This window comes from Hypanus sabinus, chromosome 20 (genome assembly GCF_030144855.1).
Source record: "Hypanus sabinus isolate sHypSab1 chromosome 20, sHypSab1.hap1, whole genome shotgun sequence".
In the NCBI taxonomy this organism is placed as follows: domain Eukaryota; kingdom Metazoa; phylum Chordata; class Chondrichthyes; order Myliobatiformes; family Dasyatidae; genus Hypanus; species Hypanus sabinus.
The window spans coordinates 15048950-15066465 of NC_082725.1; the positions used below are offsets into that span (position 1 = coordinate 15048950).

At 43.0% G+C, this 17516-nt stretch overlaps 1 protein-coding gene across 5 annotated transcripts in view; it reads right to left on the reverse strand.

Annotated features, from left to right (window-relative positions):
* Nucleotides 1-17516, reverse strand: part of LOC132378320 (A disintegrin and metalloproteinase with thrombospondin motifs 16) — a 227629-nt gene that overhangs the window by 181888 nt on the left and 28225 nt on the right. For 2 of the 5 annotated variants that reach the window (XM_059945137.1, XM_059945136.1), the window contains exons 1-2: nt 8165-8785; nt 7925-8021 (exon numbers count right to left, since the gene is read on the reverse strand). In XM_059945137.1, coding sequence (XP_059801120.1) covers nt 7925-8021; nt 8165-8260 — 193 coding nt within the window. In that variant the 5' untranslated portion in view covers nt 8261-8785. Of the gene's footprint in view, nt 1-2574; nt 2704-7924; nt 8022-8164; nt 8786-17516 lie in introns of those variants that run through there. The other 3 variants (XM_059945139.1, XM_059945138.1, XM_059945140.1) reach the window with 2 other exon arrangements.

A 17516-nucleotide genomic window follows, 5' to 3' on the forward strand; every position in this document is an offset into this window, starting at 1 on the left:
CTAAATTATGATGACAGTGCTTCCTGGGCATTTGTCAGTTCCACTAAGAGACAGACAGGTAGGCAAAGCCTTTCCCTTATGAAAGAGTTCATCTGTCAAAGCTGCTTAGCACAGCTCAGTGAGAACTGAAATGCCTGTTCCACGTGGGAAAATCATCAGTCAGGAGCCGCACTTTGCTCTTGTAAACCGGTTAACGCAGAGCTGGACAATGTGCTTTGACTGCACTGAACAATAAAGAGTTTTAAGAACAGCTTCTCCACCACAATTAGATTTCTGAACGGACAGTGAACCAACACATGAATCTCACTACAAACAAGAGAGAATCTGCAGATGCTGGAAATCCAAAGCAACACACACAAAATGCTGAAGGAACTCAGCAGGTCAAGCAGCATCCATGGAAATGAATAAACAATTATCATTTCAGGCCGAGAGCTCACTATGTTTGCTCTCCTTTTGCGCTATTTATTTAATATTTTATATACTGTATATCTCTTATTGTAAATTATAGCAGGCTTTATGTCATGGAATGTACAGCTGCCTCAGAACCACACATTTCATGACATATGTCAGTAATATTAAACACAATTCTGGTTCTTTCTTTGAATTCATTCATGAAGTTATTACCGAGAAGGGAAAAAAAGCATTATTTATGCACACTTTTTAAACAGTTTAAAGAAGAATGAATTCCAGCCAGATTTTCACTTGTGTGGCTTCCATTCAAAAGGTTGTACCTTCATAATTCACTTCTGTCTCTGCTCTGTCTTACATGAACAAGCCTTAATCTGCACCAGATATTATGGTGACATGACAGTATGATCTTAACTGGCTACAAGCAGCATTCAGTTAGTTAAATAACAGTAAGTTCACAACTTTCATTTTTTTCCACAGACAAATGTGCAAGCCCCAGACTTACTGATAGACTCGGTATGCAGAATCTGTCAGCCTGCTTCACCACTGCGTCCCACGTGGAGACCAGCTGTGAAGCCCAGGCTTGCCTAGATTCCCCCAGCATTATAATGGGATGAAAAAAAAAATCTCTCTGATCCTGCAACAGGCTCGAGCAGGCACGGAACCTGCCAAAACGTTGATGTTTTCTGGGGACTGCGGGGCTGTGGATTTGTGAATGGAAAGGCTAGTTCTGTTTTTGTTAAAACTGAAATTACTTTGTTTTAGCTTATCATGCAACTTCAGATGGTTTAAGTACCTACATTTTTAATCAATCACTTCAACTTTTATAGCTTTTCTTCTTCTTTTTTTAAGAGACATTTAGAAAGTTGTAAGGAATATCCTGAGTCCTGGAAAAGCTGAGGATGGAGTCTCTGATGGTCTGGGTTAGTATGACGGGCTGTCAGCACCTCTCAGTGTAAGGCAAGCAGCCTATATTTCCAGCTGGTAGGACCAGCAATGGGTCATCTATCTGGTCACAGTGGCATGGAAACAGGTCCCTCTGCCCAGCACATTCCACACAGCCATCATGTCCCTTGGGTTATGGCTGTTTTGAGTTATGAAAAAAAAACTCAGCTCACAATTCACTACCTGAATATCCTAAATAAGGTTACTTCTCATCAAATTTGTGTCAATACTTTTTTCTCTAATTGCATTTCTCGATTTATTTGTTTTTATTGAGATATAGTGTGGATTAGGCCCTTCTGGCCCTTCGAGCTGTGCTGCCCAGCAATCCCAATTTAACCCTAGCCTAATCACAGGGCAATTTACAATGACCAATTGACCTATCAACCGGTATGCCTTTGGACAGTGGGAGGAAACCGGAGCACCCAGAGGAAACCCACGTGGTCACGGGGAGAACGTACAAACTCCTTCCAGGCAGTGGAGGGATGTATGTGCAGATGGGGGAACATTACTTTAGAGAGGGAAAAAAAATCAAAGATATGGACCACGTAGGAATACAACCACCCACTAAAATATGGCGGAATCCTAGTAAGCTAATCCTGTTTTCTAACACCTGGACTATGACATTTCAGGTGCTCATTAAATACTTAAATGTTGTGAAAGCACCCACCTCCAGCGCTCTCTCTGGTAGTGCATTCCAGCACTGCTTTAGACCCACTGATCTTTAAGCCCAGCCACTCTGACAGGGACAGGACTGTCAAGCACAAAACTGTAGATACTGGCAATCCAAAGCACACATTTCTACAGATACACCATGGAGAGCATTCCGACTAGCTGCAACACCATTGGTATGGAGGTGGGGGGGGGGGTGAAGGTGGGAAGCTGCTGCACAGGATCAAAGCAAGCTGCAGAGGGACGCAACATTAGCCAGCTCCGTCATGGGCATGAGCCTCCATAGTATCCAGGACATCTTCAAGGAACTGTGCCTCAGAAGGGCAGCATCCATCATTAAGGACCCCCACCACCCAGGACATGCCCTTTTCTCACTATTACCATCAGGTAGGAGGTACAGAAGCTGAAGGCACACACTCAGCAATTTAGGAACAGCTTCTTCCCCTCTGCCATTCGATTCCTGAATGGCCCTTGAACCTTTGGACACTACCTCATACTTTCTTATTTCCTATATTTTGTACTACTAATTTAATGTTATTTATATACACTTACCGTAATTTAGTGTTCTTCTCTCTGTTATCATGTATTGTATTTCACTGCTGCCACGGAGGTATCAAATTTGATGACATATGCCAGTGATATTAAACCTGATTCTGACACAAATGGGAAAATGCTAAGAGCAGTCAGCAGCCCAGAAAGCATCTGTGGACAGATTTACTGTTGCTCTTTTTGTTAATTTACCAGTACCTTTACATCCTCATCAAACGTTCACATTCAATCCATTTGCTAAAAGGATTCTTCCCCTTCCTATCCCACTCCTGATCACATTTCACCTGAGATTGATTAATTCATGACAGACAAAACAGAAACAAAAGTTCCAAGCTAATCTATGTTGCCGGGTTACGCAGCAAAGTGACAAGATTTTATAGCTTAAACACGCGTGATGTCCCTTCGCGGCTTTCCTCTGGGTGCTCCAGTCTCCTCTCACAATCCAAAGACGTACCTTAGGATTAGTGAGGCATACTACGTTGGTTCCGGAAACGTGCCAACTCTTGTGAACTTACAACCCTCAGACTGCGTCGGTCGTTAACGCAAAACAACCCTCTTCACTGTGTCCAGAGGGTCCCGGCCTGAAATGTCAATTGTTTATTCATTTCCATAGCTGCTGCCTGACCTGCTGAGTTCCTCCAGCATTTTGTGTGTGTTGCTTTGGGCTCGCAGACTTTCTCATGTTTACATTATGCCGTATGTTTCGACGTACGTGCGACAAATAAAGTTAATCTCTTCTGAACTTGACTGCAATACTAGTTTTAAACACTGGGACAAAATTTTCCACTGGCCCAAAATTGCTCACTACTTTGCCCCAGGTCGCATCCTGATTGGAGCTCTGCCCGCCAGCGAAGCCGGGTCCCCCGGCTCACCTGCCGTCAATGCTGTCACTGTAATGGAACCGTTGGCAGCATCTTTGACACTCACAAACATTCAAAGCTGGGATCGGCTCGAAATAAAAATATTGCTACAAATATTAAAAAAAATGTTTTACAATTAGAGTACTAAAGCGCGCAGATATATTAAATTTAAAATACTGAAGCTAACTTGAACAAATTGGAACAAACAGTTGTTTTCAGCGTTTTCTGAGTAGACATCATCTCACTGTCATCTTAATAGGAACCACTGCAATTACAGTCTAAGGAACAGACTTCATAACTTGAGAATAGGAAAACCAACAGAAATTCATGTTGATCATTACCCCCCTCTGGTGCTCCTCCCTCCTTTACTTTCTTCTGTCCTCTTCTATCAGCTTCTCTTCTCCAGCCCTGTAACTTTCACCAATCAAATTCCCAGCTCTTTACCTCCCCCCTCCCAGTTTCACCTATCACCTTTTGCCTCTTTCTCCCCTCCCATCTTCTAGCTTTGACTCCTCATCATTTTTTCTCCAGTCCTGCTGAAGGATCTCGGCCCGAACTGTCAAACGTACTCTTTTCCATAGACACTGCCTGACCTGCTGAGTTCCTCCAGCATTTTGTGTGTGTGTTGCTCAGACTTCAACATCTGCAGATTTTCTCCTGTTTGTTTACTTTATATATTTGATTTATAGATACAGCACAGAACAGGCCTTCTGGCCCTTCAAGGCACACTGACCAGCAAGCCACCTATTTAAGCCCAGCCTATGTGACAACTTACAATGAGCTAATTAACCTACTAAGCGTTGCATCTTTGGGCTGTGGGGGAAATCCAAGCATCTGGTGAAAACCCATGCATTCATACAGAGGACGTACAAACTCCTTACAGCGGACTTCGGAATTGAATTCTGATCCCTGATGTCCCAAGCTGCAATAGCGTCGCACTAACTGCTACACTACCATGGCAACCCTCCCCCCCCCCCCCCGACTCTCCGTGTTGTCCATGAAGAGTTTACCAGAACAAACAGAGGCTAGTAGTGTGGCTCAAGCAGAAGATGTCTGCAGGTGAACGCCAGAGATGGACAGCAACACTTCCACAGAAACTAGGGATTAGCTACAGAATCAGCATTGGCTACATCACGTCATTATGCTTCTGATAAGTATTTTTGTTTCTCCTTGGAGGCAAGCCAAACATAGCTTGGAAGTTATCGAGTATCAACTTATCCGATCACATTCCTGGGAAACACTTTGGGATGGTTTATCTCTATTACGTATGATTTCTTACAGGATTCACTGGAATTTAACAGTGCAGCTAAGTAGTCTTATGCTAATAAAAGATGTCTAAAATAATGTCTTTACCATGTTTCTTTCTTCCTTCAACATATTAAGATGCGGATCTACTGTACCTTTAAAACAAGAAGCTGAATATAGAAATTAATACAGGTATTAAAGGAAATATGGCCTTCAACAAGCAATTAAATATTTGTGTCTGTATAAATTATCCAGCTGTTCTTATACTGATGATAGTAGGTAAGATTGTAGATGGAGTTAACAGTAATATATCATAAGAATTGCCAGAAAAGTATATAAACAACACATTTTGAATGGCTTATCTTATTATTAATGGATATTTTGGAAGCATACAATATCCTGGAAAGATGAACGGTTGCTTTTTTCTGGCACAGAGGTGTGGATAATTTCTGGTGACTATTACATGGAAAAATAACTAGTACAAGGTGGACAATTGATTCAGAGACAAGGGGAAGTGTCATAATATGTTCAGCAATTTGATTGTGACTGTGCTTTTATTGTGTAATTTAATTCAACAAGTAAGTCAAAACTCAAGTTTCCTAGGATACATAATCTACTTAATGTCTGATTATGGAGGAAAATAATCCCATTCATTATTCTATGTAATGATGCTGAACATAAACACCAAGAAGGATTACTTCATGAATTAAGCATGCATTTATTGATGTACATGACACTTGAACACTTGAACTTGTGTAACCTCACAAATCTACTTCTTAATTTCCACAGAATTAACACTGCATTTCAAACATATGAATTGAGCATTCCAACCTCGACATTACAATGGCTACTAGTTAATCCATGTCACTACATTACAGTGTTTCAATTTTAAGTTCTGCATCACACATATTTATTTTATTGTTTTATTTCTAGAGCCACAGCATGGAATAGGCCCTTCTGTCCTTTCGAGCCGTGCTGCCCTGAGTTAACCCTAGCCTAACCACAGGACAATTTACAATGACCAATTAACCTATCAACTGATATGTCTTTAGACTGTGGAAGGAAACCAGAGCACCCGGAGGAAACCCACATGGTCATGGGGAGAACGTCTAAACTCCCATGGGCACTGGTGGGAATTGAACCCGGTTTGGTTGTACTGTAAAGTGTTGTGCTAACCACCATGCTACTCTACCACCCCATATTCTACTTCAAAATATAATTCAGGGTGGAAATACTTAATATGAGGGGGTATAATTTGAAGGGGATTGGAGAAAACTGTAAGGGGAATGGCAGAGGTTTTCTTTACACAGAGAGTGGTGAGTGTGTGGGGCAAACTAATGAGGTGGTGGATACATTAGGGACATTAAAGAAACTCTTAGATAAGCACATGGATGATAGGTAATGGAGCGCTATGAAGGAGGGAAGTGTTAGATTGATCTTAGAGCAGATTTTGAATGCTGAGGTAGAGTGGATGTGGAGAGGATGTTTCCCATGTTGGGATTGTGTAGGACCAGAGAATTCAACGTCATAATGGAGGGATGCCCCTTTAAAACAGAGATGAGGAGGAATTCCTTTAGCCAGAGGGTGGGAAACCTCTGGAATTTATTACCACAGGTGACTGTGGTGGCCAAGTCATTGAGAATATTTAAAGCAGTGTTTGGTAGGTTCTACATTAGTAAGGACATTGAAGGTTATGGGGAGAAAGCAGGAGAATGGGGTTGAGAGGATACTAAATCAGCCATGAAGGAATGACGTGGCTGACTTGATGGGCCGAATGGCCTAATTCTGCTCCATGTCCTATGGTCTTAAAAGGAGGCACGGCATAGTGGGTTGAAGTGCCTGTACTGTGCGGTAACTTCTATGTTCTATAGCTTCTAAAACCTAATACCAATAAACTACTTCGAAAACACGAGTTTCTATTTAAATCAAACTCATAAAAATGATGTCCATGTGATGTGGGAATAGAATTTTACAACGCATGTTGTCTTAAGGCCTCTAACCATGTAAATGAGAAAACATTCTTATTATTCCCAGTAAATAAGTGGAGACAAGGCAAACTGCCTTTTGCATTAAATATTTGTTTCCATGGCAATAATAGCACTTAATAATATCCTCTACATATGAGGCCATCTGTTTGAACACCTAATGATTGACAGACTGAAGAGGAAGGAAGCCAGCAAATTGTTAAACCTTGGCACCTATGGTCAATAACCTCTAGGTTACTGATACTGGCCGTTGTAATTCACTTCCGACGAGAATAGGTTTTTGTTCAAGATTGCAGAGATTTTGTGCTTTTTCGTCCTAAAATACAGCGCAGAAAGAGGCCGTTCGGCCCGTCTAGTCCGCGCCGAACCATTTAAACAGCCTACTCCCATTGACCTGCACTGGGACCTCACCCCTCCGTACCCCTGCCACCCACGTACCCATGCTTCATAAACGTTGAGATCGAGCTCGCAATCACCTGCGGACGCTCCCTCCTCTTCCCCTACCTGCCTCGCACCTTATTGCCTGCCTGCAAAGCGTTTCCCGCAGAACCGTAACACTTCTGCATTCTGTTACTGTTTTCCCTTCAGCCATCTCAACGCACTGTTGTAATGAAACGATCTGCCTGGACGGCGTCAAAACCAAGTTTTTTAATCTGTGACAATAACAAGCCAAGTTACATAAGAGGAAGTAGTTAAGACTTTCAGAATTGAAATATATTTTACAGGTTGCATTTTAATGCTCTACAATCTCATCACTAGTGTAGACCGTTTTACTTCCAGCGAGTGAGATTTCTGTTCCTCCTCACACTCGCTGAGTTCCCCAGTTTTACCTTCTTGCAAGCGGACTTCCAACATCTGCTGGATTTTACCCTTTAACCATCACGCAAACGAGATTGATATGAAATAATTGAATTTCATTGTGAGTGTTTTTTTCCTTAAAGAGTTAAATCAGCAGGATAAAATTTAAGATCAGTGCAGATCTTGCCTCGCTAGGTACAAACGACAAAAATAAGCAACGTTTAATTCTGGAGGTGAAATGTCCTGCGTTCCGACCTGACGTTCCCCATTTGTCTTACCCAGTGCCCTCCCTAGGTCGGAGCACCCTCTAGCGTTGTGGTGAAGCTCGTCGCACAGCTCGCACTCCGGGCTCAGAGATTACAAACAGTGCCTTTTTTTTTCCGCCACGTAAACATGAATGCGGCGTGTCCTGGCTGTCGGCGGCAGCAGCATCCCTTATCACAGTCAAAAGTCCTTGATACTTACCGCTATTGTAACCCAACACCAGCAACTCATACGGTGACATCTGGTGGCGTGTCCTCCCGCTTCCAGCGACGCGGATCGCCTCGACAGCCAAGGCACTCTGAAAGACAATAATGACACAATAAAGCAGGGCCGAAATAAATGCGTTTATCTGAAAGGTTCCACTTGCTCTTGCAATGTGCAAGTTTAAATTTACTGAACGGGGCAGACACGCGACGGCAGAAATGCACGGGTCCAACGTGCCTTGAGAAGTCCGACCAGCAGCAGAAGCTGGGAAAGTGCACACACTCTTCCGCAGAAGGACCGTCTCTTTCTGTCAGTGACCGGTGATGGGTCCATTGCAGCATCCAGAACCTGTTCTGTCTCAGAGGGAAAACAGTGTTCTTTTGAATATTGCCTCTAATGATGGCTTAAATTTGGGAAGAAAAAAAAAATACCGAGTTCATTAAATAGAAGTTTTGTTTGCAAATCCCCCGAGTTTCCTGATAGGGCTGCAGCGCAGGAGGAAGCCGGATGAAGCTGACAGGTACATCGGGAAGGAGAGGCACCTTGGCCGGTCACCCACAGCCCGGCTGCGAGCGCCACCTCCAGCCGCTCTCCGTGCGCACTGCGCCGGGGTGCTGAAGCCGGCTCTGCTCGCTGTCTCTGGCGACTTGCTGTACCGAAGTGGAGCCCGCACTCGGAGCCTTGTGAGCTGCAAAAGTAGCTCCCGGGTCTGCAGCGGTTGGTATGTATGCAAGTGCTGCTGGAAGTCTCGGCTGCTGCTACCCCCGCTCCTCTGCAGTGTGTCGCCCGTGCCGTTCTGCAGGAGTGAACCAAATGAGCAGCAGCACCCGGGTCGGTGTCCTAACTCCTTCGCTCTCGCTCGCTCCCTTTCGCACACATGTGGTTTTGTGAGGAGAGCTCTCCTCCGAGCGTCGCGCTGTCAATCACTCCGTCCTTAGGGGCGAGGTCGCTGCGCCTCTGTGCGCGCTTGGGTCTCTGCTGGTGTGGATGTGAATCTTTCTGTGTGCGAGCCGGCAGTTGTCCATGCCCGCACCCCCAGCCTCGACCACGTCTCGCATGTGTGTGCCTTCCCACATCACAGGAAAAGCCCTCCTCACCATCTTCAGCAGAGCTGATTCAAGAAAGCAGCATCCGTCTTCAAGGACCATGCTTCTCCTCTCGCTGCAGCCACCGGGAGAAGACTACAGGAGCAAACACAAAGTACACTGCTGATGCTGCGGTCAAATCAAGACGTGCAAAAAAAGCTGGATGAACTCAGCAGGTCAGGCAGCATCCGTTGAAATGAGCAGCCAACGTTTTGGGACGAAGGGTCTCGATCCGAAACGTTGGCTGCTCATTTCAACGGATGCTGCCCGACCTGCTGAGTTCATCCAGCTTTTTTTTGTAAGACTACAGAAGCCTTGGGTCCCCCCACCATCAGATTCAGGGACATCGATTACCCTTCAACCATCAGGCGTGGATAGCTTCACTCACGTCAACACTGAACCAATTCCACAATCTACCGACTCACTTTCAAGGACTACAACTGGTTCTCAATATGATTTATTCATTTTCTCATTTATTATTATGTTTGTATTTGCTGGCTGGTTGTTTGTTCATCTTTGTATACAGTATTTCATTGATCTTATTGTATTTATTCTATTGCGAATGCAGGATGGTGGGGTGGAGGTGCGTCTCTGTTGAAGGTGTTCCTTCCCTCTGCTGGTCTGCAGGTCACCCTTGGGCAAAATGTAGCACCTGCTTAAACCCCTCCCCCCCTTCCATCAGGGTCACGGGAAGCCATGGGAGCAGGTGGTGGGTGGTCCTACAAGCAGCTAGTGCATATCACAAGTCCTGGTTATGCCACCACGCCAAGCGGACAATCTCTGAAGAGTATTGATAATGTCGGCGGTCGCCCATCTTGTCAAGACACTGTCCAGAAGAAGACAACGGCAAACCGCTTCTGTAGGAAAATTTGCCAAGAACGATCATGGTCAAAAGACAAAGATCGCCCACATCATACAACATAATGCTGATGATGATGTCTGTGAATGCCTGCAAGAAAAAATTCCATCTAGTGTATTGTGACATATTGGTACTTTGATAATACATACTCTATTACTCTATTTCTGCTCCCACTCACAATCACATACCTTTGGGTCAACAGTTACAAACCAGCCTGTGCTAGTTGACAGAATTAAAACTATAGTCAACAGATTAAATATACCACACTATAGTACTACCGGAAAGATGCTGGCATGGATAGATGATTGACTGGCTGGCAGTTGGAATAAAGTGGGCCTTTTCTCGTTGAATGCCACTGGTGTTCTATAAGGGTCAGTCAACTACTTTGCATGTTATATGCCAATCAAGTCAAGTCAAGTCACTTTTTATTGTCATTTCGACCATAACTGCTGGTACAGTACACACTAAAAACGAGACAACGTTTTTCAGGACCATGGTGTTACATGACACAGTAGAAAAACTAGACTGAACTATGCAAAAAACAACACAGAAAAAGACTACACTAGACTACAGACCTACCCAGGACTGCATAAAGTGCACAAAACAGTGCAGGCATTACAATGAATAATAAACAGGACAATAGGGCAGTAAGGTGTCAGTTCAGGCTCTGGGTATCGAGGAGATGGATGACGAAATTGATGGCTTAGTAGCCAAGATTGTGAATGATACAAAGATATCAAGTAGTGTTGAGGAAGGGAGGAGACTGCAGATGGACAGATTAGTAGAAAGGGCAAAGAAGTGGCAGATGGAGTACAGGTGTAGGTCATGTACTTTTGTAGAAGGAATAAAGGGCTAGATTATTTTCTAAAATGGGAGCAAACTCAAAAATTGGAGGTTCGAAAGGACTTGGGGGTCCTGTTGCAGGAATGCTTAAAGACTAACTTGCAGATTGAGCCAATAATAAGGAAGGGAAATGCAATGTTAACATTCATTCCAAGAGGACTAGGATATAAAAGCAAGGATGCAATGCTGAGGCTTTATAAGGCATTCATCAGAACACACTTGGAATATTGCAAGCAATTTTGGGCCCTGTATCTAAGAAAGGATGTGGGCATTGGAGAGGGTCTCGAGATTTACAAGAGTGATCCCAAGAATGAAAGAGTTAATGTATGAGGAGCATTTGATGGCTTTGTGCTTGAACTTGCTGGAGTTTCAAAGAATGGCGGCGGGGGGCAGTGGTGGAATCTTATTGAAACATTGAATACTGAAAGGCCTAGATAGAGTGGACATGGAGAGGATACTTCCATTTGTGGGAGAGTCTAGGATCAGAGGACATCCTTTTAGAATAGAAGGACATCCCTTTGGAACAGAGACAAGATTCACCACCAGTGGCCGGTGAGTCTGTGGAATTCGTTGCCACAGGTGGCTGTGGCTGTGGCTGTGGATATACTTAAAGCAGAGGGTGATTGTAAGTGTTTGAAAGATTATAGGGAGAAGGCAGAGGAATGGGGTTGAGAGGAATAATAAATGAACCACAACTGAACAGCTGATCAGAGTACCTGAATGGCTTAATTCTGCTCCTATGTCTTTTGGTCTGTGATCATTTATGTGGTTGTCATTATTTTTAACTTAACAATATCAGACATGAAACAATTTCTGTAGATATTGGCTTCCACAAGAACCAAGTCACTGACGAGCTCCACTGTACGCTAATTCACATTAGAATTCATACACTTACCCACACAGTCCTTTTCTCAAAAGAAATCACCCAGTTACCTGTATCGTTACATGCTGTCCATAAGTGAACCTGATACTTAGTTCAGTTCCTTCATCTCCACATTTGTTTGTTATGCATTGTGATGTCATTGTCTTTCTTTGACAAATTTTTTCTACAGAAGTGGTTTGCCTTTGCCTTCTTCTGGGCCGTGTCTTTGCAGATGGAAGGAAGGTGCTTTTTACACCTCCTTTGGTAAATATGTATCTCCACCCCATCATCTGCACATTTTCACTTAATTATGTACTTTTGCTATCCTTTTATTCTTCTCTGCAACCACTGTCTCTCTTTCTCACTTCTGCAAGTTTGATTGCCCTCTCATTCATTTGCTCATCCCTGACCTGTTTTACCTTGTATCCACTCATTCTGTCCACCGCACAATTTGAATTGGACTGTAAAATTGTTATTTTCCATGTTGTTTAACTTTCTTATGCTTGTTTGTATTTTTATACAATTACCTACATATGTATGTATATATATATATATATATATATATATACACACACACACACACACACACACACACACACACACACACACACACACACACACACACACACACACGCACACACGTATACACATATAAAAAGTTCCGTGGGTTTTCTAATGGTTGTAGTTGCAGTTGCAGTTCCTCTGTATTTTTCTGGAAACCTCCCATTTTCAGTGGTGGGTGTTGCATTATTGGAATAGGGGCTATCTTATTGGTTAGTGGTTGTTTATGGAAATGCAATAGAATTAGAAACCTGGTATAAGAAGATCTGACCACGTCAGATCAGTCTCTTTGCTCTTTTGCTTCTTTAACTATGTCATGCACCTCCCCCCCCCCCCCCCCCCGCCACTGGACTGTCTTGTTTCCATTCATTCATTCTCTCTCTCTCTCTCTCTCTCTTTCTATCTCTCCCTTTCTCTCTTCCAAACACACAAACCCTCATGCTTCATCTTCCTGCTCGGCATGAACGTTGACCGTACTCTTTCCATCGATGCTGCCTGGCCTGCTGAGTTCCTCCAGCATTCTGTGTGTGTGGCTTGGATTTCCAGCAGCTGCAGATTTTTTCTCATTCATGGCCTAGATGGTACAGGTCCCTGATGATGAACACTCTTTCCTGTGACAGTGCCTCATGTAGATGTGCTCAGTGGCTGGAAGGGCTTTACCTGTGGTGGACTGGGTTGTATCCACTACTTTTTGGTAGGATATTCTTTTCAAGGGCATTGGTGTTTCCATACCAGGTCATGGGGAAACCATGATTTACCCTCTTTTCCAGGGAATTCTGAGGCAGATGCTTACATTCCCTTATAGTTGCCATTCCAGGAGCCTCAGCTGGATGCCTTCACTGAAGTTAGGCCAGAAAGGGAAAACAAAGCAAAATCCTTTCCAGCCTTTGAGGATAGTTAACAGGTTTCACACATGATTACTTTTCAGCTGAGAGTCCTGTGTTGCCTGACTGTCCTTGTTTCTTTGAAATATAAGAAGCAGGCCATTTGGTCCATCAAGTCTGCTCTGCCATCTCATCACTGCTGATCCATTTTCCCTCTTGGCCCCAGTCTCCTGCCTTCTACCCTTATCACTTCATGCCCTGACTAATCAATAGACTATTAACCTCTGCCTGAAATATACCTAATGCCTTGGCTTCCACAGCTGCCTGTGGCAACAAGTTCCATAGACTCACCACTCTCTGGCTAAAGAAATTTCTTTTTATTTCCATTAAAGAGAACTCTTCTCTACTCTGAGGGTGTAAACTCTGGTCTTAGACACCCTCATCATCCTCTCTACATCCACTTTACCGAGGTCTTTCAACATTCGATAGATTTCAATGAGGTCACCACTCATTCTTCTGAATTCCAGTGAGTAGAGGCCCAAAACCATCAAACGTTCTTTATAAGACAAACTTTTCAATCCCATAATCATTTTCACGAACTTACTTTGAACCGTCTCCAATGTCAACATGTCCCTTCTAAGATAAGGGGCCCAAAATAGCTCACAATACAGGTGTCCCCCGCTTTACGAACGTTCACCTTACACCACTTCGCTTTTACGAAAGACCTACACTAGTAACCTGTTCTTGCATTATGAAGGGGATTTTTGCTTTTACGAAAATTTTTACCATGTAAATTAATGGTTTTTCGCTTTATGCCATTTCAGCTTAAGAAAGCTTTCATAGGAACGCTCTACCTTTGTAAAGGTGGTGGGGGGGCACTTTTATTGATGTCTTCATATCCAATTCAAACTGTCGAATTAATGGACAGCATGGTCTTAATCTTATGAATGCTCGGACAGGTGAATGATAGAAATATTTTGACAATTACTACTAGGTCTCACCAATGCACCTGTTGCACTCGATGATTGTACGATGTTCAATCCCATCTGCCATTAGTCACAGGCAGGGCTGAGGTACATCTCTACCAAAAGAGGTGAAAGACACTCCTTCCCTCCGCTGGCCTGCAGGTCACTCTTGGACAAGGTGTAGCATCTGCTTAGCCCTTCTGATCAGGATCATCTGAAACCATGGGAGCAGATGGCGGATGGTCATATGAGCAGCTGGTGCATATCACAAGTTCTGATTATGCGACCACTGACACTAGGCAGACAATCTCTGAAGAGTATTGATAATGGCTGGGTTCACCCATCTGTAAAGACGCTGCCCAGCAGGTGGCAATGGCAAGCCACTTCTGCAGAAAAATTTGCCAAGAACAATCATGGACATGAGATCATGATCGCCGACATCATGCAACATGGCACATAATGATGATGATGATTAGTCAGTAAGTGATGTTTTCTTGCCTCTGTGCAAAAGCATAGACAACATTCAGATGTGGCCCAATCACATCACAAAAGTGACAAGCAGGGTCAATCTCCAACATGAGAGTGTTGACCTACCTACTCTACATTACCATTTCTAGGTCCTCCAGATTGACATCCCATGTGCCACCATTGAGTAGAACTGGACCAGTAAGTATCCTGCTACAAATAATTCTCATCTGACGCCTTAGGTTTTCCATCAATTGCAAGGCACACCACAGAAGTGTAATGGAATATTCTCCATTGGCCCGAATGGATGTAGATCCAACAATCTCAGGAAGTTCCACACTATTCAGACAATGCAACCCAATTGATTGGTACCTCATCAACAAATTGAAACATTTATTTCCTGTTCTGCACGTGATACGGCGGCAGCAGCATGTATCATGCACAAAATATGGAAATGTTCTTTGCTAGGGTATAAAAAGCACCTTGCAAATACATAACATCTTCCACCAAGAGCTATACAAGAACACCCTCAATCTAAAGACTCCTTTTCATGTTGCATCACACTCTTGTCCTAACCCACAATCTTCTCCTTGCTTACACCTTTCTTCTAGAACCTTCGCCCTAACATACACTCAGATTCTCAACCTTCTCAACCTCTCAATCTGCAATCTCCCTTCGAAATATGACTTCAATTCTTCACCATCCCTACGTCTAAATCAGAATCAGATTTAATATCACATATATTGTATATAGTGCCTCATGTATATAGTAAGTCCATGGGTTAAGAACGTCCGACTTATGGACAACTCGTACTTACGAACGGACTGGCATAAAGCTGAATAAATTAAAAAATTGAGTTAAATACAATGGTTCATAATAAAGAAACGCATGCATTACTTGTGACGCTCATGAAAACATTGTGTAGCTTCAGCAGTTTGTTGGCTCAAGGAAGGAGAACACCGTCTGCCATTTTAAGTCGGATCACATTGCTGTTAATGCTGTGTTGAGTGTGTAACTTTGTATTTGGCTTAAATTTTTCTCTTATTTACCCTTGTAACAATGCCCCCAAAGCGTAAATCCGATGCAAGTGCTGGTGATGCATCAAAGAAAAGGAAAACGATCACGATTGAAAATAAAGTAGAAATAATAAGGTGATCGGAAAGAGGTCATTGGAAAAGCGTTAGGTTACAGTCCGTCAACGATTGGAGCATGTGAAAGGCCTATATACTAAGACAAACATTTGACTAACTGATGCTAAATAAGGGCCATATGTACCTGTTCCAACTTACCTACAAATTTGACTTAAAGACAGACATAGGAATGGATCTCGCTCGTAACCCAGGGACTGCCTGTATATATATGTATACATATGGCAAAGGGGAAGAACTGTTCCTGAATCATTGAGTGTGTGCCTTCAGGCTTCTGTACCTCGTTCCCGATAGTAACAGTGTGAAGAAGGCATGTCCTGGGGATCCTTAGTGATGGACGCTGCCTTCCTAAGACACCACTCCTTGAAGGTATCTTGGATACTACAGATACTAGTACCCATGATAGAGTTAACTAATTTTAAAAGTTTCCGCATTTTATTTCACTCTTGAACAGTAGCCTTCCTTCCCACCTCCCCCCTACCCCCATACCAAATGGTGATGCAGCCAGTCAGAATTCTCTCCATGGTACACTTGTGGAAGTTTTCAAGTATTTTAGTTTTCAAAGTAAATTTGAAACTTCTAATGAAGTATAGTCACTGTCTTGCCTTCTTTATAGCTGCATCAATATGTTGCATCCAGGTTAGGTCCTCAGAGGTACAGACACCCAGGAACTTGAAATTGCTCACTCTCTCCACCTCTGATCCCTCTATGAGGATTGGTTTGTAGTCCCTCACCTTACGCATTGTGAAATCCACAATCAGCTCTTTGGTCTTGCTGATGTTGAGTGCAAGTTTGTTGCTGCGACACACTCCACTAACTGGTATGTGTCTCTCCTTTATGCCTTGTTGTCACCATCTGAAATTCTGCCAACAATGGATGTATCATCAGCAAATTTATAGATGTTGTCTGAACTATGCTTAGCCACACAGTCATGGATGTAGAGAGAGTAGAGCAGTGGACTAAGCACACATACTTGTGGAGCACCAGTGTTACTTGTCAGTGAGGTGGAGATATTATTTCTAACCTGCACAGATATAAACCCTTTAAGTCCAAAATACTGATGCAATCGTAAAGAAGGTAGACCAGTTGCTATACTACTTTGGGAATTTGAGGAGATTTTGGTATGACACCAAAGGTCCAACAAATTTCTGCAGATGTACCGTTGTTACATCACCACCTGGCATGGAAGCTCCAACACACAAGGTTGAACGAGGCTGTAGAGGTTTGTAGACTCAGCCAGCTCCATCACAGAGATATCGCCGAACGGCAATTCCTTAAGAAGATGGTATCTGTCATTAAGGACCCTCACCATCTGAGACATGTCGTCTTTTCATTACTACCATCAGGGAGGAGGGACAGGAGTTACACTCATTGTTTTAGGAACAGTTTCTACTCCTCTGCCACCATGAATCTATGAACACAACTTCACTATTCCTCTTTTGCTATATATATATATTTTACTGTATCTTGTAGTATTTTTATGTCTTGCACTGTACTGCTGCCACAAAGTAACAAATTTCATAACATATGTCAGTGATAATAAACCTGATTCTGATTGTCTTATGGCAAAGCCCAGATTTCCAAAATGAATGAAAAAGTTGATGTATCAAGTAAAGCTAGTTCAGAAGTAATATTGTAATCTTAGTTTTAAGTGATAGTTCTCTTCAACCAGTTCAAAGCTACATTCAGTTTTTTCTCTGAAACCCACCACATCCACTCTTCACATTGAGCCACACAATGAGTTTAATCAAATTTTTCTGATTTATTCTCTCAACATGAAACACCTGTGGTTCTTCAATGATTTTATCCTTCTGACTTCTAATTCATTCCCATGTCTCTAAATTCTTGCATCTTTCCAATGCTTCTTGACTTTAGAAAACTGACCCTCATCACTTCAGATCATTTTGCCTGTCTCACTGCTCATCTCCTCAACGTCACTATACATAATTAACATTATGACTCACAATCATTGCAACT